The sequence below is a fragment of the Gymnogyps californianus genome, chromosome 4 (assembly GCF_018139145.2).
Source record: "Gymnogyps californianus isolate 813 chromosome 4, ASM1813914v2, whole genome shotgun sequence".
NCBI classification, from domain to species: Eukaryota; Metazoa; Chordata; class Aves; order Accipitriformes; family Cathartidae; genus Gymnogyps; species Gymnogyps californianus.
In genome coordinates, this window is record NC_059474.1 from 84457620 (window position 1) to 84482580 (window position 24961).

Genomic DNA, 24961 nt, shown 5'->3' on the forward strand with positions numbered 1-24961 from the left:
TTTAGGCAAGTCTAACCTAACGTGAGCGCTAAGAGGACCTGACAACGAAACTGATCTAGATCATTATATAAAACCCATACCAGAAAGTCTAGATTTAAACTAATTTTCTTCTTGAACAGATTACAGGCACCACGCTTAAAGGCTCCCATTGCATTGTGCCTGAAGGAGAACCCTAGTCACAAACAGAATTTTCAAGGGATAAGAAATACCAGCCTATATCCATGCACACAGTGGGAGCTGGGTATTTAAATTCTTCAGCTATTTGTAATAATCCCATCTTGTGACTGCAGTATCTGGGAGTAAGGATGATAGCATACCCTTTCACCTACTTTGTACCAAGTATCAACACAGAAAGCTCGGGCATTAAATTACACTACTTTTTATTATTCCCCCTGCTAACTTTAAAAGCCATATATTACTCCATCCAGTTTGACACAAGAGCTCCAGAACCCCCTTGGCAAAGCAAATAACCTTCACTTCCCGCTTTGCACTAGGGGAGGGCGGGGGGGATGAAGACCTGTTAGCAGTCAGTGCCGCTGTTGTACCACCTTCTGCTTACACAGGGGCCACGAGGTATCTTCTTTCTTCTGTTTCATGTGAAGAAGAGAGTATAGTCATACCAGGAAAAGAGACTTGTCTAAGACACTGAATTGGGCTGAACTCATGCGTTGTGTTTCTGATAAGGGTTTGCAAGCAGCGAAGCTGTCACTTCTTTCAGAACTTGTTCACATCACTGCATATGCAGAAAGACCACTTCAGGCCCTCTGCACTGGCTTTTTTGTTGTTATAGTTTGTGCATCGCCTACCTTTGAAGGGGGAAAAAAAAAAAAGGGAGAAAGTACTGCCTCAGAATCAAAGTACTCTTATCAAGAAATCTGTCTGCAGCTCTTGCTGCGTAAGTAAAGGTGGCAAAGCCATCTAGAACACCGTTCTGGGGCCTGCACGCTTCTGCCTTCATTCTCAGATTTTGCATAGAGAAAGAGAAGGGGGACAGGCAGTGCCTGTGAGCTGCTTGCTCACAGCTCCTTGTTGATGTGCAATGTTTAACCGAAAGCAAGTCACACTGAAGATGAGAACCAGGCCTTGTTATATGTAAGTAAGCCCCCCACAGTCATATAGTATTTCAGCTCCTGTTCTACCATTGTTTCTCATCCTTGCTCTTTTCCCCCCATTCCAAAAAAATCTGCCTGCGGGTGTAGTGCAAGAGTGGAGCTTATTTAAAGTACTCCTTCCAACCATTTCATGTTAAACACACACTGAGTGTATGAGGTGACTTCAAAAGTCTTTGTTTCCTGGTCTTCCTCAAATTATCATTTGATTAAGGAATGATTTGCTGTTTAAGAAAAGCTCTAAGGAAGTTAAGCACCTACTGAAGCGTATATTGTTGAAAAACGCACAAACTGAACCAGCACCCCTGTCTACTCATGTGATGAGGGCCCCACTACATGGTGTATTATTACATTCATCTGCCAGCCTAGACTGGTTTTAGACAGTTTTACACGTGTATTAAAACAGGACAAGAGAATTAAATGCATGAGTACTAAGTGAATATACCTGTTTTTATTACCAAAAAATGAAATTGATGCATTTACCGTATTCAGTTTTTTCTTTTAAAATTTTATCTTTTATTCACTCATCACGAGCCAATAAGTTATATAAATCATAGTCGTTTTCATCTCCTTACTGAAGTAGTCAACAAGATTTTTTACTTATTTTTATGCTGACTCGGTAGCACATTAGATCTTTAGAAAGAGTGTATTGGTCTTTGTTTTTCCATAGAGATTCTTCTTAAAAACGCTACCTTTCTTGCGCAGGTTTCCGCGAAACCTCTTCCACGTTACTAGCGTAGCCTTGCAGTTCCCCCCAGGAGGTTCCGAATGCAGCCGTATCAGGTGTCAAGGCACTCGATGCCGTGCAGGTCCGTTCGCACCTCGAGAACCAGCCCCCGAGGCTGGCAGAGCGGCCGCCGCACCCCGCAGCCACCCCAACCCTTCCACCTCGCCGCTGCTCTTTCAAGGAAGCCACAAATTACACTGAAGCTCCGTGCTGAAGGCAGGGGCAATGATTCCATTTGACAAACGTTAAACCAAATACTTTTGTATTTAATTACGTTAAGAGTTCCAGAAGGTTAAAACCGTAGACAAACGCACAGAACTTCCGTCAATGACAATGAACTGAGGCAGCAACATTGTCATCCCCATGCTTTAAACAGTGTCTAAAGCAACTTCTAAACAAGTACAATTTGGGATACTCATGTAGAACTTAAACAGTGATTTTTGTTTGCTTTACCTAGTATGAAGAGTTTTCAAACACTTCAGTAACTTATAGCTAGTCTCACGGGTGCCATTTTCCCGTCTGCTTCTCATGAGCAGATATTTTGCTTTGTATACCAGTAAGAGATTTTTTTCCCAATAACAATGCAATCTAGTTTTCATGTTAACACACAAAAGCATTCTAGTCTTGCTCCTCTTCATCCCCATCCTCATCTTCATCCCCTTGATCTCCAGACTCAATATCATCTTCATCTTCAACCTGAAATTAAGAAAGATCTCTTGTGAGCAGTCTCATCCCTTACTCTGATCCAACCTTTTGAAGGCAAGACAAATGCTAAGGGAGTGAAAATAAGCTTAAAGCTAACCTAAAATTATCACGCTGTATCAACTGGCGCTTAATAAAGGCAACTGTCGTCTTGTAATGTCACATAGGCTTTAACTTCTCTGCTAAGGACGGCTGACGACTGGGAACAACAGCCTCCGTTCAGCACCATCAGTTCTGCCCTGTACATTCAAGTAAGCAACTTCACACGCGCTTCAGTTTCCCATGCAGTTGCGTGAACTAAAACCCGCATTCTTCACCAAATAGGCTGAGGAGGAAAACACGTCTGTCCAATGCTTTGCAATGCCACGAGTGAAGCTGCTAATGTCTTGTAGGGTACTTTCTCCCTATTTAAGTTATTTAAAAGTCGACAGACTCAAAGATTCCTTGGTTACGCTTACAGGATCTACACTTGCTACAAATAATTCTCAAAACAAATAATGCCTCCGCTCACCGTAGACTCTTTAAAACCCTATTCCTACAGCTGAAGCTAAACGAGATGACTTAACTCCCAAAAAGTAATCCCTCCTTTAAGAAGGACTGCTTAAACAGCAGAACGATTGTTTCCCGATAGGAAACCCAGGCTCTAGCCTGGCGTTCAGCCACAGTAACTGCAGCGCAACAGCTAGTTACATCCACCTCACCGTCACACGTCCAGCTGCGAGTCACAAGAATTCTTGAAAGAAATCGCCCAGACGACGAGGCTCCCAGAAACTGCCCTGACGTTTTGCAGCGCTGCTTAAGCAGCAGACTAGGTAGATAACTTTCTAGTTATCACTTGTATTATCTGTAGAACGATCCCTTAGGATTATAACATGGCCATCACCTGCTTTCTAGATGGCAGCCAGGATAAGCTGCAGCAAGGCCAGGCACGCAGTCAGGTATCATTCCAGACACATACATGACAAGTACTGTTCCTCACAGGCGTTTGGCAAGTACCTCTCAACATCCCTAAGCTGAACACTTCTTTCAAGAGGCAGTCGTCATCTTTTATCGGTGGCTTCCAATATAAGTTGAGAAACCAACTCTCGTAGATTCAACAGCCCTCTATTTATAGAAAGATGCCTCACCAGACTTACTGGATCAAGTATTGCCATACCCAGACTGCTGGGACCTGAGAACTCACTGGACCCATTGTTTTGCTTACCGGTACACCAAGATCCTTCAATTTGATCTTCAGTGCAGATAGTTTCTGATCCTGGTCAGCCAAAAGCACCAGAAGATCATCCTGTTCTTTCTTTGATTCTGCAACTTCTTGCTGAAGTTTACTTTTCTCATCTTGCAAGATAGCAACTGTACTAGTGGATGAATCCAGGTGCTGTTTTAGTGATTCTTTTTCCTCGGAAAGGGCTTTGAGTTCACTCTGGCAACAGGAAAAATCCCACACCAAGTTACACCATAAGCATAGGAACAGCTGAAGCCTTACTTCCTACAAACACATTCCAGACACTACCTGTAACAGCTCGAACCCCACCAAGTGCCCTTGCTCCCACACATTTCCTTACCCAAATTCCCCTTATTACCAACCAGGAGTAAGGTAGGTAGAAGTCTTAACGTTGGCTACCTTCCTCCCAGCCAAACCAGACTGTCCGTGTCAGAGCAAAGCTATTTCTTAGACTGTCCTTACCACCTCTTTAAAGGCAGACAAGGCCTACACTTCCCCAGGGAAAAATTAAGGAGGACACGCTTCCACCCAAAGCTTCTCCTGTTGTAGAAGTCCTCCTAACTGAAGGCTGAGTAACAAGTGACTTGGTTCGGTGTTCACCCACTACCAACCTTCAATTCTTTTATTTCTTGCTCAAGTCGTCCCTCCAATTCAGAGCTGTTTGCTGCTGTTGCACCGCTGCCTCCTAACACAGGATCTGCAGTTGTGTTCTGTGGACAAGAAATTCAGTATCGGAGCACTGAATGCCTCACATTCAAAAACAGAAAACTAAGACATTATACAGTCAGATGTAGAATTTAAAAGCGTATTTTCTTCTTACAGCATAGCCAAGGTGCGGTAGTTACATACATCCTGCGCTGCAAGGCATCAGGAAACAGATCTCTGCTTCCTGGGGTCTCAGCGAACACATAGGCACATACACACGAAGAGGCAAACACAATGTACAACCCTTATTTCATAGAAGTTGCTCTCTGAAGAGACTTAGGTTTTTTCCTAGGCAGATCCTGTCTATTATAGGCCACCAGCCTTCACTCAGATGCTTCTTAAGTGCCAAAGATTTTTTTTTAATTAGGCTAAATATCGGAATCTTTATATTTGACTACTAAAAATAGCAATAGTTTAGTCTCAGCCAGCCCTACCCAAAGTTATTATTTCCAAAATGTGGCAGCTGTCTTTCAGCTAAAACTGCAACATGGCATGAATTCAAGACAATTGCTTCTCCAGCTAGACCACGTTTAAGCCAAAGCTCTAGGAAAGGCGGGCAGTCTGTAGGATGGCAACGAGGTGGTCTGACAACTGGTGGCAGCGTGGAGCACTTGAATGCGCCTCTGCCTCACGGCCACACAAGGCCAAGACATGTGCAACGGCATCTTTCATGGGAGCAGCTGAGACTTCTGACAGCAGAAGTGTTAAAAGCCTTCCTCTCTCAGATGATACGTACATTACATTAAACACTTGATATTTTGCCCGCACAAGTCCTCTTGCAATACCGAAATTAGAATTTGGTGCACAAGTCAGAACAAACCAGCCAGAAGCAAGAGTTTAAGCGAGTCCAGCTACCACAGACCAGCTACCCTGTTTTCGTTATAGCAGAGTTAGTCAAGCAGGGCACACAGGAGCTACCCTCGTTCTGCCAGAGCACCAAACATCCCATATCGTCATCGTTTCAATTGTTCGTGTGGCCCATGCTCCTGCAGCTTTATCTGTTAGCTCTGCTGTGGAAACACCTGTAACATTTTCATGCAACTCGTCGTTTAAGTTCTCGAGCTCAACATTTACTTTCTAATGCCGTTAGCTAGTCTTGAGGACACAATCACATTTATTTAGCTATTCTATGAGGCTTTTTGGCTAATCTTTTCAATACACGGCTAAAAAAAAAAAGCTCTGAAGCATTTGGAGGTCTGCACAGGCAGATGCACCTACCATTTGCCATTCAACCGTATGTCAACTTTCAAATTAGAATCCTCAACTGTTTGTAAGAATCATGATCCCTGTAATGTACAGGATATCATGCATTTGTGTCTCAGAAGAGACTATTTCCTTTGATTAGGGTATAAGCTTAAAACACTGAATAGTTGGTATTCCTTTGTTTGAAAATACCAAGGACCAGTGGCCTCACGGAGCACTGACTTGACTGGATGTTCCCTCTTTCCTCATGAAGGATTTGTCTAGGTAACACATTACTTTATTTAAAACACTGTTGGAAGCACTTGCTGATGTGTATTCTTAAAACAAGCTTGGTTTAGGACAATAGCTACAGACAGCATAAACAGGAAAGCAAAGTCTTCAAGATTTAGTCTCCAAAGAGAAAATAAGCAACTTGTTCACTGGTACCTTTACCTGTAGCTTTTGATTCTCAATCTGAAGCTTAGAGATTTCTGCAGACTGTAGTTGTATCTGACTCCTGAGCATTTCTAATTCCTTTGGGAAACAAAGACAAAACATACTTTTAAGTTCATTTGATAAAGCAAGGTAGTTATTCACATCAAATTGTTCTTAAGTTAAATGCTACCAGACTAACTGCTTCCTACTAACATACATGAGAGGAAAGCTGCATCTCTCTCAATGAGAGCACAGCAACCGTTTCTCTAGAAGGCAAAACGAGTCAGCAACATGCGCCATTTTCCACCCTGCCCTTATGAACTCTTTTCTGTGGAATGCCCAGTCTGTCTGAGCCTCAGTCGTGTTTATAAAGGTGTTTCACACCACTACCACTCCCATTGGCATCCTCTACGCATTACCGTTCTTGGTGCAGAAAACCCTTATGACTTATCAATCCAGGCATTATTAGTTCTCTCATCAGAGAAACTCTGCTAGGTATTTTTTGAGCAACAGCTACCTTAAATTACTGAACCTGCAGATATTCAAACACTTACTCTATGCTGTACATCTAATACCCGGAAGCTTTCATACCAACGTTTAAAGATACGTTTTGCAATGGATACACAGATAGCTTTTGCAAGTCGGAAGAGTCAGTTGAAGTGTCTTCTGCTGGCTCAAATCTGCTTAGCAATAACAACCGATTCGTTTTTGGATGCCTAATCCCGATGCTCCAGGATTAGTACCATCATCGCATGAAGGTACACCATAAAAAACATCACCATGCTCGGGAATCGATGCTCCTCCCTGAAGTTTGACAAAGCTCCCTTCCCACCCCGAGCTACCACTGTTCGCCGCAGCTTTGCTGAAACACCACAAGTTCACCTTCTGTAGTTCATTATTGTGCTCCAAGCCACCAGATTTGCTGGTCTGCGAAGACTGCTCTGTTGTTCCCATTTCCAACTGTGAAGACTTCTGGAATAGCAACAGTAAAATCAGCCGTAGAACTCACAGACTCAATACGGTCACGTTGTCAGAACACAGAGCAAACCGTGTGCTTGCATGATCAAAGTTCCCAGCAGAGAAGTTGCAAACAGGCTAAGAAACGCACGTCATAAAGCTCTCCAATTTCACGAGAGCCGCTGGGTGGTCTGCTCTAAGGTGGATGCAAAAGCATCTTTCACCAATTCAAACGCAGAAGACACGCACAAAATAAAAGAAGCATGCGTCATCCTGCATTTTGACAAGCAGGCCACCAAACTCAGGCCACCACAAGTATCTTGGGCATTACCCCCACTAAGCTCCTAGAAGACGCCTACCATTTTTTCCCCACCCAAAACATGCTAAAAACCACTGATTCCACAGTACAACAGGTCCGCTGCACAAGGTACTCTTGGGAACAGCGTGAAACAGGCAAGGCTCTGCTCAAGCCGTCTCCCACCATATTTCCTATTCTCAGCACGCCATCAGTTATGATTGCTTGACTGCCATGATAATGAGGCCTTACACAGCTTAAGGCAAATTACATTTGAAAACAGGAATTGGAAGCTGCGTCAAGTTCTGCCGAGAGAGGTAGCGCTTACCAATTTTTCAATCAGAGAATCCTTTTCTCTTAACTGCCCTTGCAGCAGTTCGTGCTTATTTTTCCATTCTTCCAACTCCTCTTTCAATTTGCTCGCTTCTTCCGTCTGAATGCCATTCATCTGAAACGTATCGCTGTGGGAATTATGATGCTGAGTGTCCTTTCCTAAAAGACAGAGTTTATAACAAAGGTCACAAACACCAACATCATTTTGAAGTTAGCTCCAAACACACCAATTAAACTATTTATTGCCTGTCCTCCTGCTGCCCCGCAGGGCAATACAAGCCATTCTAGCTCAAGAACCAAAGCAGAGTATTTAAGAATTCTCTATCAAAAGCTGAATAAAGAGCTCTAATCTGCCATTCCTTCAAGTATGTATTTGTGGCTGCACCTGCATGCTGCTTCAGTCATTCAGTTCATCCCAAAGTAAGTTCATAGACAAATCATTCTATAGAGGACGACAATTGTTTCCTTACGTATTTTTAATCATAAATAATCCTGAAGGCAGAATTACTTTTTAAAATCAAGTCATATCCAGCTTATCAGGCATCTTGACCTTGGAATAACTTGAATATACTGTCCTGATTTAAGCATTCAGCTAGCTATCTCTCCAGCGACAGTAACAGGCCCCCTCTTGCACATCTGCCATACCACAATTCTTCCCTAATTCATGCCTTCATTCGCAGACCCAAACTTCAGCACACACCGTGGCCCATCTGTTCATGTTCTAACTCTGAACAGGCAACGACTGTTTTGGACTAACTTAAGAAACAAAGGTGTAGAAAGCCTCTACCAGCAGCTCCCCGGTAGCCAGCGGTTCCTACAGCAAGCTTCAGCTCTTACCCCTCACCAGGCACACCTGCAGGAAAGCAGCTAGGGTGGCAAGGAAGGGCTTTGCTTTTCATCGAGGGCAACCAAAGTGATACCGGGATCAGGTCAGAAGCTATTGCTAATCCCAGTATTTCCATGTGTCCATCTAAGTGAACTGTCTGGCCTACAGCGGTCTTCTTCAGGTGCTTGCTTTGTAGGCCCATGAGCAGGCCTACATGGCAGATAGGCCCTAGCTCAAGTGCTCAAAGGGATCTTGCAGAAAACGGTACTATTATTTCAAGAGACCCAAGACTTAAGCACAAAGCAAGAACAAATTGTACCTCGTTGACATTTTCAAGATGTCCTCTCAGTTCTCACGGTGCTTTATTCTGTAAGTTTAAAGACACTTGAAGGAAAGCCTAGTATTTTTAGATAATGCGGCAAATCTGATGCTTAAACAAAATTGTTTGCAATGCTCAACAGCAAGTAGAAAAAAGTATATTTTATCTCTATGGGAAGTTTTCATATGCTGCAGAACATACAACAGCATGCCTGAAGTGACAGAAGATTGCCTGCTGGAGCTGTTCTGTAGCTTGCCATAAATCACACAAGATCTTTGCACTAGCAAGATCATTTGTTATTATTCTTTCTGAAGCCTACCTAGCTGTACTTTAAGGAGATTATACTGGTCCTTATGCTGTTGGATCTGCGACACTTGCTGTGTAACCGTTGCTTGGAGCTGTTCATTTTGAGATGTTAAAGTGTTAATTCGTTGTTTTAATTCTTCAAGCTCCTGGTCCTGTGAAAGGAAAAAAAAGAGGCACTTAGAGTAATAACACTTTTGAATACAATACTGTCAGGAAGGCAAATAAAGACACAAAAACCTTAACTCCACCATTACACACAACTGGTCAGTGACCCTGTCAGCGCTACCTGTGACAGGCGAGCAGAAAAGCCTCATGCAAACCTAGATAGCTATTCCTAGGAAAAAAGCCTGGGTAAGACAGAAGCAGCCTGTCACACCAAACCAATGCCTTCCACACCTTTTGGAAGAGACCTCCAGCATCCCCACACCAGGGACAGCAGGAGAAAGAAAAAGGAAGTACATGAAATCTGGTTATTGTAATTTTTCTCCATCACACTGAAGCCTGCAGGCATTCGGTCCACTGCAAGAGTCTTCGAAGAGGTCGTGGTAACTGCAGTCATCACATGTTCAATAAAGCCTCGCTGGTGGTTCAGAAGAGCCCCTTAATTCCACATGTACCACTATACTCTGTGTCCATTCCAGATCCCTGAACTAAAACCACCTACTTCAGTTCCCCATTAGCTGTTTAATTAGCTTTGCTCCTCTACTTCTCAAGCTAAGCTGTGGCAACAAAACAAGTGAACTACCATTGGAAAAAAATTTTTGAGAGTGCAACCACAGCAGGTACACCCGGACTTCACTGACAAACTTCATTTCTTCGTTCAGCCACATTTCATCTGTCATCTTTTCAAAGGTGAGAGCACAGAACTAAGAATTACGGCTCACTGCAAAGGGCTGCAAGTTCTCCAGTTACTCGTTTGAAAAGAAACACACACAGGCAAGAGCAGATGTACCCCAGGAAAAGAATTAAACTTAACCAGTATTCTAAGCACTGACGTTTCAGTTGAACCAGGACTTGGCTTAAGTGTTTTCAGAAGTGTTTCTACATTGCTACATTCCTTGTTACTTGTTTTGGAACGCTGGGTATCAAACTGCACTGCGGTACCTCCGAAAGCCAGAACAAACAACTTCTAGAGGCACATATGCAGTGTACCTCCCTCTTACCTGCTCTCTAATGACTTTTTTGTAGTGAGTCACAATGTTGTCATGCTGTTCCAATGTCTTCTTGACCTCCTCCTCCTTTTTATCTTCCTCACTGGACTTGTAAATAGCTTTACTTATGACACCTGTCAAAAACAGTTTCTGTCAACTACAGCCCGGTTCACATATCTCTTTTGTTCTCAAAACAGTCTCACAGCCTCACCCAGTTTAACCAAGTTCATGGCATAAGACACTCAACCTGCACTTCAAAAAAAGCAAGTGTCACAAACAGGTTTAAGAAAATAGAAAACGGCAAATTTTTTTGTAGCAAGGTTTGCACACTTACTGCTTTACACCGTTTCAGAAAGGCAAATGGGTGTTTTGAGTCCTTCCTATCAGGAAAGGTGTGTTTTACTTGCATTATGGCTCCACTGCAACTGTTGCCCAAGCGGTGGTGCAAATAAGTGACACACTTAGGACTACAAGGGCAACACGCAGATGAAACGTGGTTGGGCAAAACCATCTTTACTGTTGCTGCTTCAAGGTTTTTTCCTTCTCTAGACTGATTTAAGTTGAGCAATATTAATAAACAGGACGTTAGTTAGGCGTTAAGCATGATGACAACCTGTCTCTCTTGTGAAGGACAGAAAACACTAAAGAAAGTCCCTGTTGTTTTCTAACAAGCCAGAGAATTCAGCATTCATGATTTTTCTTAATGAGTCAAGTTAGAAACAGCAAGTATCTAGATTGCGTACTTCCGCAAATCAAGCTTCTACGACCGTCGTACGTGCTCAATGCTTTAGTCTCTGTGCGAGCACAGGTAAATACACCTCTTGGCCACAGTGTGGTAACTCACCGCATGTATTAAGAATCATTCCACCTAAGAATATAAAGTTAGCCAGTTAGTACAAGCCCTGATTCTGGGCTTGTCCTGGGAGTATTTCTACTAAATACTTGAACTGCGAGCTTGGGTATATGATTACCTGCAGCTATTACTGTAACATCTTTTTCAGAACACTCCATTTTAGTACAATCACACTACTTTTAAGAAGGTTACATTCAGCTCATTTGGGAGTTCAGTCATCGGTTCATCACAAAAACTACAGATATGAGCATAACATCTCACCTTCCAATTCCTTTACAAGCTTAGTAAATTCATGATCAAACATCATGTGGTCTGGGCTAGAAAAACTGGGCTGTGGTTTCTGAGCAGCTCTGGAATAAAGTTCATGTTTGCTAATGAAGCCAAGCTTCTCAATGAAGTTCTCCCTGCCAATCCTCTTCTCAATCAGCTGTTTCAGCTTCTCTCTGAAAGGAAGAGACAAATCCATCACAGTGCAACACTTGAAGAGAAACCAACCCATCCTTCCCTCAAGGTGGTTTTTGCAGTTACAACTCTGACCATCTGTCTCGAGTCTTAACCGCGCTAGATGCGTCGCATTCAAGATGCAGTTTTTCAGTTGCCACCGACATCTGTTCTCAGGAATACACAGGTTAGGAGGGCCTGTGCAAAACAACTAGCTGCTGTGCCTGGCCAGAGGTCGGTCAGTTATTTTGCACCCCGTAAGGAACATGCATAGAAAACATTCAACCAAAGATTCTCAACTGCACCGCCTCAGTTAAAAGCCTCTTCAACCACCACCTGCCCTTCACAGAACCTTTCCCTACAGTCCTCTTATTTCTACATCATACTTACTTCCTATAATTTTCAAGGGAATTGTCATTGTAGTAGATGGAAATGCCAAGCAAAAGTGCACAGAGGCCTTGGACGAGCTGCTCCTCTTCTCCAAGGTTTTCGGCGATCTGCCCTGTGAGCTAGAGCTCTTGTTAAGGATGTTTGAGATAATTCATAAGCACAACACGTGTAACATACTACTCCCTGTATAAATTCCTAGTTAAAATTATTTTCACATGCAAAACCAAGCTTGATTAGGAAGTAGGCAAAATAGCTGACGAAACCCTCGCAAAGCTAGCTCCTATTTTGAAGGACTTGGGTAATCAGTGGTTTCCCTGAAATTTCTTTTCTGAGTATCTGTCTGCTTAACCAAAGAGATTTAGTTGTTCCAGAACGGACTTCCCGTTCAGACAAGGTGACAGTTTTGCCTTATGTACTTTAGTCCGATTTTCTCCTGAAAAGCAAGCAAAGAAATAAGGTTCAGCCGAAGTAGGAAGCATTCTTCCTACCTCTTGGGTATAAGCTAAGTCACACTAAAAATATCAACAGGCTTGTCGCAATAGAAAATACGCTTTGCTGGCAGAATGACGCAGCTTTCTGCTGTACTTGAATTTACAGGCGCATCTTAGAGACAGGTCAGCATACACAGAGCACTGTCAACAAAAGGCTGGTTATATCTTTTGCCCCCATGCATTTTCTTTTATGTCATGCAGTATCCCTGCAAACTGATCTAGATAAACAATTAACGTGAATAATCCAAGTAACTTCTAGGCAAGCGGTTCTACTCTGCAAGCGGGTCAAGGATACAAAAGGTATATTGGCTGGGTTGTGAAGGAAGTGGGTGACAGCAATCGAGCAGTTGCTTAGCCAAGTGCAAAGCAACATCAGTAGTCCAACCCTGGTCTGTACTTTGCTGCCCTGAAAAGAATAAAACCCCCATCGTTATCTTTCCACAGCGGAGGACTAAAATACCAAAAAAGCTGTACTGATTCAGAACTCACCCACTTTCACCTCATCATTTTAAAAACCACAAGTCATGTCTTTCAGAATACCCACTCGTTAGTTATACTGAACACAGCTTTAGTGCTTTGATGAAACAAGCATTAAACCACTCCTATTTAACTGTTTTCAGAGCAAAACAACAAGCAACACAGATGTGAAATATGACTCAATGCAAATTAGCACCAATATAAAATCATAACAAATTAGTTCTGCATTTATAATTAATACCAGGCTAACATGAAGGAACATACACACAAGCCCTGTAAAGAAGGAACAAGGTGTAAATTAAGTCAGGTGAGGATTCCCTGTAAGAAGAGATGCATCACTGACACTTGCCCTGCTGACTAAAAATTGCCATGTGTTCCTAGTATTATTTTCTAAATAAAGAAAGGTAATACTGGAATGGCTTTTGGTTCAGACAATATGCACATTAAGCCAGCAAGAGGAATGCTAACTGCAGTATTTGTTTTTGTTAACTAGGGAAAATTAGTTTTCATCTACAAATTGACTGTCTTCTCAATTCTGTCCCCCTTGTCTTTGCTGCAGATATTGCGGGCACAGCAGCGTTACGACAGGCATAAATCTCTTCCAATAGTCAACATTCAGAAGGCAACCAAGAAAAACGTTCCCTGCATGGAAAACTAAACTTCACGCAAGCACCTAATAAATTGGGTAAAGTAACGGAAAGCTCAAGTCAAGTCTCGTCTCGAAGGCAAGATGAGGCATATAGAACTGCTGGGATATCTTCAAAAGGGGGCAAGAACATACATGGGAACGACCGGTCACAGGGATCAAGACAGCAGGAAAAGAGAGAAGTATTCATCAACAACAAAGAGTCTGTGCTTGAGAGTTATCTGCGCCTGAGACACTGAACTTCCATCCTTGCCTCTGCTAACCCCTATGCTTTACAGCTGAAGGCAGTGTTGGTTTTACCTCTAGCTAAGCATTTAAAAAAAAAAAAAACCAACACAAAAAAAGGCCCCGCAAGGTCTTTGAATAAGCCAGTTTGCCCATCGAAACAGCCAGCGAGCAGCAGTCTGTCAAGAAGCTCTTCTGTAGCAGGCTCCCAGTTACCCAACTGCCACTGCAGACCACAAGACAGACAGGAATTGAGTCTAACAACTCTGGAAGAAAATAGCAAGCTCTGAAGGGACTGCCTTCGAGGACTTCCCTCTGAGGTGCTGTGATTTGCTGCAGTATATCACCATCACTAAGGTGAAACCATCTCCTTAAAGGAGGAGAACACAGATTACAGATACCAAGACTGTGGCAGCCATCCCTCATGCTGCACACATGGGGAACGGAGCATCTAGCCCTTTTTCATCATTATCATCATCATTAGTTCCAGAGACCCAAGGGAGCTGTGTTGGAACAGCAGACAACACAGCCATCACCACCAGCTGCACAGCACCTGCCTGTTGGGTTTCACAGTGAGTACTACTTGCCCTACTAGCAATCACCGTTTAGTCTTTGCTATAGGTTAGTCTGCAGCTTTGTTGCAACCCTGTCGTGCTGTTGTATTAACACACAGATTATCTTCCTTGCTGCTACCCTTCTAGCCAAATGCCACAACTGGTTTCCACTGACCTAGACCTCACAAGCCCTTCTTGCTATGCTGACGCCTCTAGCCAGGCTGTTGGCTTCCTCATTGCCATCTCACAGCACTACAGGGTCACTTAGGTTGAAAGGGACCCTGGAAATCACACAGGCTGTACACTGCTTTAGCACAAGAGCGCTGTAAAGGCACCAATTCTGCCCAGATTACTTCCAGATCAGATGCAGTAACAGCCTCATGACGCTGCCAACTGTGTTAATTAACCTGCCCCAGAAACCCCTTTGGGGAACCGTGGCCCTAACGCAGCAGCACTGAAGGCTGGAGTGTCCTTGCATCCACGGGATGGACGGACCGTCCACCCTCCACGCTTGCAGCGTGCCCCCACCTGCAAGTACCATTATGCGACGGACAGGGAAACTGCCCTTTTTTCCCCACTCGTTGCTCCTCACACCTCAGACTGCTTCAAAACTGCCAGGAATACCTTTTTCCCAGTCTTTCCACTCTAGAGGGAGAGTTACGCCCCTCCCTGTGCTCACCCTTAAAATCTCTCGCAAACCTGAGAACAGGCCACTCGGCTTGACCAGCTCCACCAAACTCCTGTTTCTAGAAATGCCAGACTTTTGCTACGCTTCACTAGTTTAATTGCTGACAGTCTGCATTTAATCGCCCAGTAACCGCCCATGCAACAGTGCTTTCATCCTTCTGGGATAGACAAAAGTTACGTGGAGCGACCAGAATCAGTCCAAGGAAGTTAAAAGCTCACACTAAATAATTACTGACGGAATGGCTATGACACCCATTATCCGCACAAACACATCAGCCACACCAACTTACTATTTGTCAAAAGATAGAGCCAATTCTCCCCTAACTGAACAAAACGAAATGCTTGCTTCAAACAGAACAAACAAGCACCACCAGAAACCCTTTTCCCCGCACTTACATTTACAAATACTGGCTCTTACTGTCCCAGTGCTATTAGCCAGTTCACACGCACTGGGAATAACCACCGTAACTGGCAGTCGTGCCCTACAGCACGTTGGCACACCTCGTGCTTCTTAAGAGAACCCTGGTAGAAGTGTCGCTTATCTTGTCAGGAACGCAAAGTTACTTTTGCTTGTGCGACCCAGCATTTACAGCACACATTACCTGCTGGAAGCAGTCACAAACTACATTTATTCTCAAGCGCTGCATGCTATTCTGAGGTCAAATTAAGACGTTCTGCCTAAGGATTTCCACACAGTCCAAAACACCCTCTCTTAAAAAAAAAAAAAAAAAACCCAAACCACACAGCTATTTTCTAGACGTACCATGATAATGCCTACTGTGATAGATGACAGCTCTCCATGGCTGCTGTTGGACAATTCAGGGCTGGTAACAGTACAACCCCACCCCTCAGGACAACTGTGATAAATGTGGTAAATAAAGCAGACAATTCCACAGCAGCAATATTTCAGAACTGTTTTTTCTGCCGCTGATAACCAACTTAGCAGTGCTTTAACTAACGCGGCCCGAAAGTCAAACAAGTCGCTTCAAGGGTCACTTGCTAGTAACGAGATCCCTGCTATTCACAACTAGCAGCTCCAAGGTTAAAACTTCTGCTGGTAAGCAGAACGTACAAAGTGGCCGGAAGGCAGGTTAAACACAGTTTTTCTTTTAGCACTCCGGAAATGAGCAGCATGTTCCCACTTCAGATTGTACCAGATGTTTGCTACAGGCCAGTCTGAGAAAAACAGTTGTAAGTTTTCTTACAAGAAAGCGCATCTGTTAGGTGAACAGATGGTGAACGAGTCCGCCCCACTGGAAAGAAAGCGCCCATGCTACCCAAGACCTTTATCCCATAGTTTTGTGGAGCACCCCCAGCGAATCCCCTGGAGACACAGAAAGAGCTGGTTATGCTAAGAAAAAACCCAAACCCAACGGCAACACAAAGCTGTAAGTGTAAACACGTCAAAAAGCAGTTAAAGAAAACCTCCCCAGCAAAACCCAAGACAAGAGGAAAAGGCCTGCTTTTGGCAAGAAAATGCCGAAGCTGTGCCAAAAAATACATACCCGTCTGTCGATCTTATCACCCTGCAAGTTACACACATATTACTTGAGAACCTTGAAGTGAAACACATTTCACAAACATCCCCCCAAAGTTTGAGTCCCTTGTATCATTTAAGGCTAAAGAGCCAGAAGTAGTTTTACTGACTCAAATTTACCTTAGACAAAAAAGCCGGGGAAAAGCTACAAAGGAGTACTGTCTATTTTCAGGTAAAGCAGATGAAAAAAGTCACATGAACGATTTCAAAATTCCAGCATTCTGCCGTTTTTCTCAATTGCAGGGAAGTCTAATTGCTGCCAGAGTTAACTAGCTCCTTATTATTACCATCAATGGGGGAAAAAGCATGCGTAACGGAAGCGAATGTCACAAGGAAGCGTGGACTAGGAGGTGAGGTTCACTCACTCGTCATTTGCAAAGCCAGCTGTTAACACGTTGAACGAGTTCAAAAAAGCTTTTGGCTTTGAATAGCAAAACCAACAACAATCAGTACATGAGAGCCTGGTATTTTCAAGTTGTTTCAAGTTAGCAGTTGCAGGTTAAATACTAACCAGGCCCTTCATCAGCAACAAAACGTGACTAGAGATCCTGCCAGTTTGCCTTGTCTTCTAAACCAAGTTTAAGGTCTAGATGCTTTAGGGCCCTCTGCCTACTGAGAGCAGGCAACATCAAGCAGCAATCGCTGATGAAAAAGCAAGATTTGCTGCTTTTCTCCTCCCCGTGAAGGACCGAGTGCTTTAAGCAAAGCTTAAAAACGGTCTGCAAAAGAGAGAATCCTCCTTCTTAAGCTAGCGTTCATGTCTTCCTGCGATGCCCCTGCACAAGAGCAGCAGTCTTCCTGGATACCCGGAATTTTAACCCCAAGCGGGGGGCACTCGGTGCCGTACCTGCGAGAGGATGTTGGTGCACTGCTGCAGCAGCGACACTGGCGGGTTGCCGATGCTCGTCGCTAGCTGAACTCTCAGGAGCTGTTCTTTCAGAGTGGCGTTTTCCTGTAACGCGTGGGCCAGGGCCACAGCAGCACACCAGTTTGAGAGAGAGTCCGTGGAAAAGAGGCCCCCACAGAGCAGCTGACCAGCTGAGACAGAGTTACCTGTAGCTACCAGAACGGCCAAGAGGTACAAGTCAGATGAACACAAGCCACAAAACCGGCAAAATATTTAAGACCTCAACATACAGTTAAAACCCAGAAAAATGGAACTAGTGAAGTTCTAGAGAAATCATAAGCCAAATCATCTCGCTTGGATCACACGCTTAACGGCAGGTAAATAATTTTGCCGAAGACATCAGCTGATGCATTAAACGTTTGTGCTAGTTCACAACACACTGCAGAGACGTTAGCTTTGCGTACCGTCAATAGTAGATGGCAGAAGCGTTGAAACAATTTCTCCTTGTCCTTTTTGGTTTTTGTATAAAAAGCACTGGAAACAATAGAGAACAGCACAACGTAGCACAAAAGGCTGCCTTTCGTTTACCATGGACATCAGAAGTACTACAATGGCAGGCCTGTTCGGAAAGGACAGAGAAAAACCGTTAGGACCTAGTTGTGAAGGGAGACAACCACAGATACACAATTTGGAGCGTATTCCCCAGGTAAGGAAAGAGACTTCTGCCTACTCCATCTATTACCATTTCAAACATTTGAGTAAAACCTTTGATTTTAATGCCAAAGTTTTTCAGGTAGTTAAAACACAAAACAGGAGATTCATTATACATGACTGCAACGAGCTAGCGTTCCTCCGCAATATTTTCATTCCCCATAGAGTCCCCTGCTGCTCCCTGCTAGCTTCCATAATACCGTAGAAGATGCCTCATAAGGCCACGAGCAACTTGTAATACAGAATGCTCTTTTTCTACCCTCATATACAAATGTTGAGATTAAGATCTCATTAAGCTAACGCTTGCTGTTCCCCAGTCTGAGTAAATATTGACTACCTGCCTATTTTCCTAGCCTCTAAATCTTTTGTAGACTGTCCTCTGGCTGACAGCGGCAGCTCAGCCCGATCTAGGAATTTCTCAACTATTGCTCATTCGCTTTTCAGGTACCACGTAACAAATAGAATCAGTTCTAGGCCTCCTCTCTGTGGACACACACCTGACACCTTCATGCTCTATCTAATACACCCAACGTGAACCTGAAGCTGTTGCTCCGTGTCATAATTCCAAACTCTGGATTTAAACAATCCTTTGGATTAGACTGCCATTGCCCATACCAATACATCATTACCTAACACAGTTAAACACTTTTCTTCCTCTACCTTGGTGGATTAGAAGGTGCATTTACAGAGGCAAAGTAGTCCTGATTCATCTGGCATCCCCGAATGACCTCTGATACAGTATTAATGGTCTACAGAAAGGGCAGAAAAAAAAAATTAAATGGACAGTTAGTTAGACGTGAGCCACGATCTACTACCTAGATCACTCAAAATTCTTCAAGATTACCCTGACAGCTTGGTATCGGAAAACACATACCAAGTCTCAGCACAGAGATTTAGTCAATAAAACCATTTCAAATGAAATCCAAACAACTAACAGCTGTGAAGCACGCTGAGCAAAGGTTAAGGGACAGAAAACTCAGACAGCGCTACCGTACCCAGTTACCTCCAACTGCATTCTCTATGTCAGCTCGGTTTTGCTACGACAGCCAGTTAAACCAGACATTTTAAAGAAGTCGAAACCTTAAGAGATAAAAAAATTGGAATGGAGCCCACGCCAAAGGAACCAGTCTACACTCAATCTAAGCACATCACTTTATGTAGGGAAAAACCATCTCGTCCTGCACTGCTGACAGGGCTTTCTAGAAGCCAGAAATCCCTCATCACTGGAAACCTGCCAAGTCAGAATACTTCTAGACTCTCTCAGAAGACAAAAACAACAATTAAAAAACCCACCCCCAAAAAAGGGAAGAACATGAATCAATTCAGCCACTCTGGGATATGCTGAAATCCAACAGAAAAAACAAGCAAATCCAAATACTTTCGGGTTGCAGAATATAAGGTAAAAGACTACCTTACATTTATGTTGCCCACACGGGAAGCTGACATCTCTGGCATCCTGAGCAAATACTCTAATTTCAGTTGGTCTCTGCAGTAACCAGTTATCCCTGTTGACTCCTGCTTTCACCCATTTAGTTGCCCCCATCCCTACATCTATTTGCTCCCTCTTACTTCTGTCAGGATATCAGCAGGAACTCCAGTTGCCATCAGGATTGTGCAGAGCTGCTGTAACAACCCACAGTGAAACATTGCCTTCTGACAACTGCTGGTAGCACCAGGAGGATTTGTGGGAGACACGAGTACCCGCACAAGCTAGAAAAAAAGAAACGTTTCCCCGTGAAGAGAGCCCAAGACCTTCTGAAATTTACCCACTTGAAGTTTAGCCATGAAATAGAATTGCTCCTAAAAATGGAGATAGAAGACAAAGACTAAACAGCATGTTCATCTCGTTACTACGTATGGCCGTTGGATTTTGAGTTCAGTGAAACCCTCTAAAAATCTTCCAATATCTGACTCCATTGCAAACTTTGCATCTAAGTGATGAGAAATCAAGCTGTAACTATTCTATTATTTGGCTGGCCATTTGTCAGAACTACGTTCAGAAAGTGAGAAACTACCGTCATCATTAACGTTCAGCTACCGCACAAAGTGCCACAGAACAGGAAAACCTTGTTTCATTTTTTTGGAGGGATGACCAGAAGGGAAGAAGATGCCCAACAATCAATAATTACGAACCCGTAGTGAAGGCAGCTACTGGAACTCGGTTAAGGCACCATAGCCGTACGTGAATTCATACAGGAGGATTCTTTATATAGAACACGCCTAATTATGTATTTAACTCAGATCGTTGTTACATCCTAAGTTACGTGAAATGAAATTATGCGATACGCCAGCCGTTAAAAATTCACGATTTGGCAATAGTATTTGTGCTGAAAGCAGTACGTCTCATCAATGTTGGTAGGTAATTCTGAGCTAAAGACAACACACGGATTTCACAGTTAACTGTTACATCACGCTTATTCTTCATTGCAAGAGAGCTGAAAAAGAGTTGACATCGGTACTTAGGAGTTAGATGAAGTGCTTTACCTGCAGCATTAGGTGAAGATTAGTTACTTTCTGTGCAGACCACCCACAGTTGTCATCTTCAACTTCAAACCAAGGCTTCATACGCTGAATGTATGAACCTTCTTTGAAGAAATTCTGATTGGAATTATTATTCTTCAACAAGTTTTGTAATAGGAGGAGACAGTCTTCCACTACTATTCCTGGTGAGCCAAAAAACCCAAAGATTAATCAAGACCTGACACATGGAAAACTAACTAACTTCTCCATGCACGAAGTACGTTCTAGATGGAACAGAGCACACACTTCTGAACTCTTCATTCTTAACAAACATTAGATTTGGATCAAGAACTGTGAACCTCATGCTTGAAAAAAATAATCAAAGGTCACTCTAAATTAAATACATCGATGTTGATCCAGCGTATTTCCAAGGAAACCATAATTGTGTTTCTTCCCCAAGTCTGAAGCAAAAACATACTTTCCGAAGAATATACAGTTTGTATGAGTTAATTGGGTAGGAATGGGAAGAACTTCAAACAAGGCCTCACAACCACTTTGCGTCCTGAAGTATACCTACTTCAGAGTCAGGCTGCGCTACTGTCTCCTGTATTGTAAGCACTAAAATGAAGTTCCTCTTGAACTGCATCATGATTCAAATGCAGCAATTGTTACCAGATCACACGTTCATTCTCTTTAATCACTGGCTACATCTTCAACTCAGTTCAAAGCTACTTTTTGGGTTATTTTGGTGGAGAAGCAATTCTTAGAAATAGCCCTTACAATGAGCCCACTTGAACTCAACTCCTTGGAGTTGCAGCGGTTTTGGTTGGTTTGTTTGTTTTTTTTTTTTTACCCTCAGGTTTTATCAGTACTGAAAAAGCACGGTAGATGCTAATCCCCTATGTACTCTGTGAAGAGAAAATCCTCAGACAACTCTGTCCAGAAGACAACGCAAATAAAGGCAGCCTGCTTCTGCTACTGCTGGGATGCCTCCCGATCTGAACTCAACAGAAAGGATCAAGACTTACTCCTTGCACTTCTGAAAACACACAGGCAGTGCCAGGCGTGGGAGTGGGAGAACAAAGAGAGACCAGTTGTCACATTCCCCGCTTCCCGGTCCTGCTGCAGAACCACAGCTGGTAATCCAGCCCTCAGCAGGGCTGCAGACAGGAGGAATGGACACGTAGGAGGGGGGAAGCAGAGAACTCTTAGCACTTAAGAATTTACATACCAAGTCTCCTAAAATTCTTAGCTGCCTAAAAATAGCAGCTTTGAATCAAAGGTTTGCTTAATTATTCCATGCCAACATACCTGGAATAATTCAGCTGGGAGAGAAGCACTAACTGCTCCTGCAGCCCACAGAAAGGTCACAGAACAGCAACCTGCCTTGTTACTGAAACAGATCCTGTAGCAAACTAGAATTGGTGGTAAACTCATAATGTGTTGCTAATAAAAAAAAAAAAGAGCGCACCCAAGTGCTGCATCGTTTTTGCTCATTTTTTTTTTTTTACCCTTTCCACCCCCCCCAACAGGTAAATGATTTGGCAAGGAGCTGACCAGAAGACTGAAGTTATTAGTGAGGCTCAAGAAGCTCAGCAAGCTGTTACTTCCAGCCACTCCAAGCATCCAAGGATCTTGCAGGAGGAATGCAGATGCTTAACTGTAAGTGACAAACGCAGCATACGCGGATCTGACACTGCCACTCAAAGTATATACACTCACAGACCTAAGCCAAACAGGAACACACAAACTCATGCACACATGCTCAGAGAAATTAAATAATGTTTTAACTAAATATCTCAAGACTAGTTTTCAAAAGATGCTGAAACCCTGCCTACTTGCTCAATCTGGTTTTGCTTGTTTTGTTACAGCCAGGCTGTATGTTTTGATCCTTTTACCCACTGACCTAACTCCAATTACGTACTAATGTCCGCCTGTAAAGACTGTCACCTAATAGTTTGTGCAGAAGCACAAGACTATGAGTAAGTGTTAGACTTTTCTGTACCTCCATCGCTGTTTCCTTCTTCTGTTATGATATCCAGAAGTCTCTCAAAGGCATTTTCGAAGGCAACAATCTTCTGTATGGCTGCGTTACTTTTTGTCAATTGCTGTAACAACAAGACTCCCTTGACAGGTGAGGGAGGGGAGAAATTAAACTTAGTTTTACAAGAACTACATTGCTTTTTACAAGTCACAGCTCTTAGAAGGACGCTAAATCAGCAGCATAATGCTTGGCCAGAATCACAGGAGAAAACTGCATGCCCTGCAACTCAACACATCTAACAAAACATACCACGGACACCACGCAATAGTTCCCTCGTGCCTCGCTGCACTTCAAAATAAAAGGACAGTACTGTTAAAAAGGCTGCTAAGGGGCTATACAGAAGGAAGAGGGAACTTGCAAAGCACCTCATCTCTTCTGTAGTAAGTAATTAGAGCATTTTGGCATCTGAGGAGTAAAGAGGAAGAACTGAAGCGAACCTGACAGAAGGCCAAGAGAAAGATCAATAACATACTAGGAAAACCCTACACAAGGGTCAATGTTCGTATTAAATAGAGTAACAGTTTGCCTTTGTTATGTGAACTGTGGCGAGACATCCAAAGGCCACCCAACTCAACTGAGGAATGAAATATTCCCAATTAGCAACCACAATGATTTCTTCATGTGCATTCATTTAACTTAATCCAAATTCTGCACAAGTACTAAGCAATTCAATTGCCAGTCATTATTTATCAAGAGGATGAACTGCCTTTGTTCTGTACTTACATCATTTCGTATAACCTCCCTAGAGTCTGCTAGTAAATCCATGAGTCTGGAAACACCTGCAAGAAACGCATTAAAAAAAAAAGGCATAAAAAAGATGCAGCTTTTTCGTGTTGGAGGTCTTTAAAACACCTTGATTGACACTCCTCTAGCCCTCTGCCACGATGTTTGCTGAGCTTCCAGCTTCAAGTTTATCAGCAATAAACTCAACCACTTACCCATAGGGCTGACAAGAATTATCTGCTGCACTTGAGGTCCTTGCTGCTTTAAGAGAGATGTAAGTAGTTTCACTCCAGGCCAACGAACATGGAAATCGAACTCCTGCAAAGATGGAGACGAGTACATTAAGTAATAAATTCCTCAGTATTCAACCTTCTCTTCTAGACACCAGTTGTGAACAGATACCAAACAGATACGGAATTTCATCTCCTGTCAATTTCTTTTTTCATCCATCCTGTTACAGCACACCGCCAGCAAGTCAAAACACTATCCTGTTCCATGGTTCTTTCTGTTTTATTATCAGCAACACAACTCCCAGTAGTTTCCTTTCCTCCCTCTCCTTTGGGGTAGCTTTCCTAGCTACTACTTCTTTCTAAAAACCAGTCAGTCGATCCTCCAGAAATCAGCCCATATTACCCAGAAATCCACGAGGGAAAGAAAAGCAAGCCCTTTTATATCTTCTTCCTATTCCCAAACAGTAACAGCAGCTTCTCTGTTAAAATGGGGTCTCGTCAGCAAGAGAAAGCTCAAGAACTAATGAGGCCATGGACAGACTTGACGAACCACAACAAACCTTTGGGCTCCCCAGGTCAGCTCAAACGCATTCAACAGCTGGTGACTGGACCCACATCTCAACTGAGGCACCTCACAGAGCTTTCTGTACTTCTAATCCTGCTGGTTTTAAAGCATCACCTTGAAGTAAGTCAGTAGATCACCAATTTGGACAAGCAGTCTTATCTTAACCCCGTTCCTAGTTACAAGTGAAAACTGAGTGTGTGTCGTCCTTTCCTCAGCACCCTGCCTACCTCAGGCACTGGCCACGATAAACATCTCCACTCTACTAGCTGCAAAAGAGGGGTGGTAGCTAATCCATTTTCTAACCGTCTCGCCAAACAGGCTAGATGGTTTATAAAGCTTTTTCTAAAACTGACTCTTGTACAGGACAAACCCTGAATGGCACGATATTGCTGGCAAAGAGGACGCTGAACTAAGGCATCTGCAGAGAAAAAGAACGGATAACTTCAAAGCACATTGCAAGCTTCCCGCTCTGCACAACGCTATATACATTTTTATCAAACGCCACTCCTGTGTGCAGTTGCACACCAAGCCAGTTTCAACGGTCACGCAGCTCCACCTGTAGGCTGCAGCTGTCTTTAGGACAGATGCTTGCTGTTTTGAACTTGCAGATCTCATATTGCGATCAATAAAATCAACAGAACCCTGCTGCAGAGTAAGGCCCTAGTCTAACTTGTAACAGATACATCCCTCAAGTATATCCTGGATTTTCCTAAAACACATATTGCATTTATGCGTCTCAGGAGTATATTTATAAGCCAACCTTTCACACTCACTAAGTAGTCTTATAGGACTGTCAGCCACAAACAGAAGT

General features: G+C 43.2%; 1 protein-coding gene across 5 annotated transcripts in view; it reads right to left on the reverse strand.

Annotated features, from left to right (window-relative positions):
• Nucleotides 1-1541: 1541 nt before the first annotated feature.
• USO1 (USO1 vesicle transport factor) overlaps nt 1542-24961 on the reverse strand; it is a 37753-nt gene continuing 14333 nt past the window's right edge. The window contains exons 6-25 of one of the 5 annotated variants that reach the window (XM_050895389.1): nt 23571-23673; nt 23356-23411; nt 22594-22714; nt 20613-20791; nt 19698-19838; nt 18789-18877; nt 17882-18036; nt 17418-17623; nt 16539-16559; nt 12740-12850; nt 11954-12072; nt 11384-11565; nt 10282-10403; nt 9132-9270; nt 7663-7826; nt 6965-7054; nt 6095-6181; nt 4372-4470; nt 3743-3958; nt 1542-2532 (exon numbers count right to left, since the gene is read on the reverse strand). In XM_050895389.1, coding sequence (XP_050751346.1) covers nt 2455-2532; nt 3743-3958; nt 4372-4470; nt 6095-6181; nt 6965-7054; nt 7663-7826; nt 9132-9270; nt 10282-10403; nt 11384-11565; nt 11954-12072; nt 12740-12850; nt 16539-16559; nt 17418-17623; nt 17882-18036; nt 18789-18877; nt 19698-19838; nt 20613-20791; nt 22594-22714; nt 23356-23411; nt 23571-23673 — 2478 coding nt within the window. In that variant the 3' untranslated portion in view covers nt 1542-2454. Of the gene's footprint in view, nt 2533-3742; nt 3959-4371; nt 4471-6094; nt 6182-6964; nt 7055-7662; nt 7827-9131; nt 9271-10281; nt 10404-11383; nt 11566-11953; nt 12073-12739; nt 12851-16538; nt 16560-17417; nt 17630-17881; nt 18037-18788; nt 18878-19697; nt 19839-20612; nt 20792-22593; nt 22715-23355; nt 23412-23570; nt 23674-24961 lie in introns of all 5 variants that reach the window. The other 4 variants (XM_050895388.1, XM_050895387.1, XM_050895391.1 and 1 more) reach the window with 4 other exon arrangements.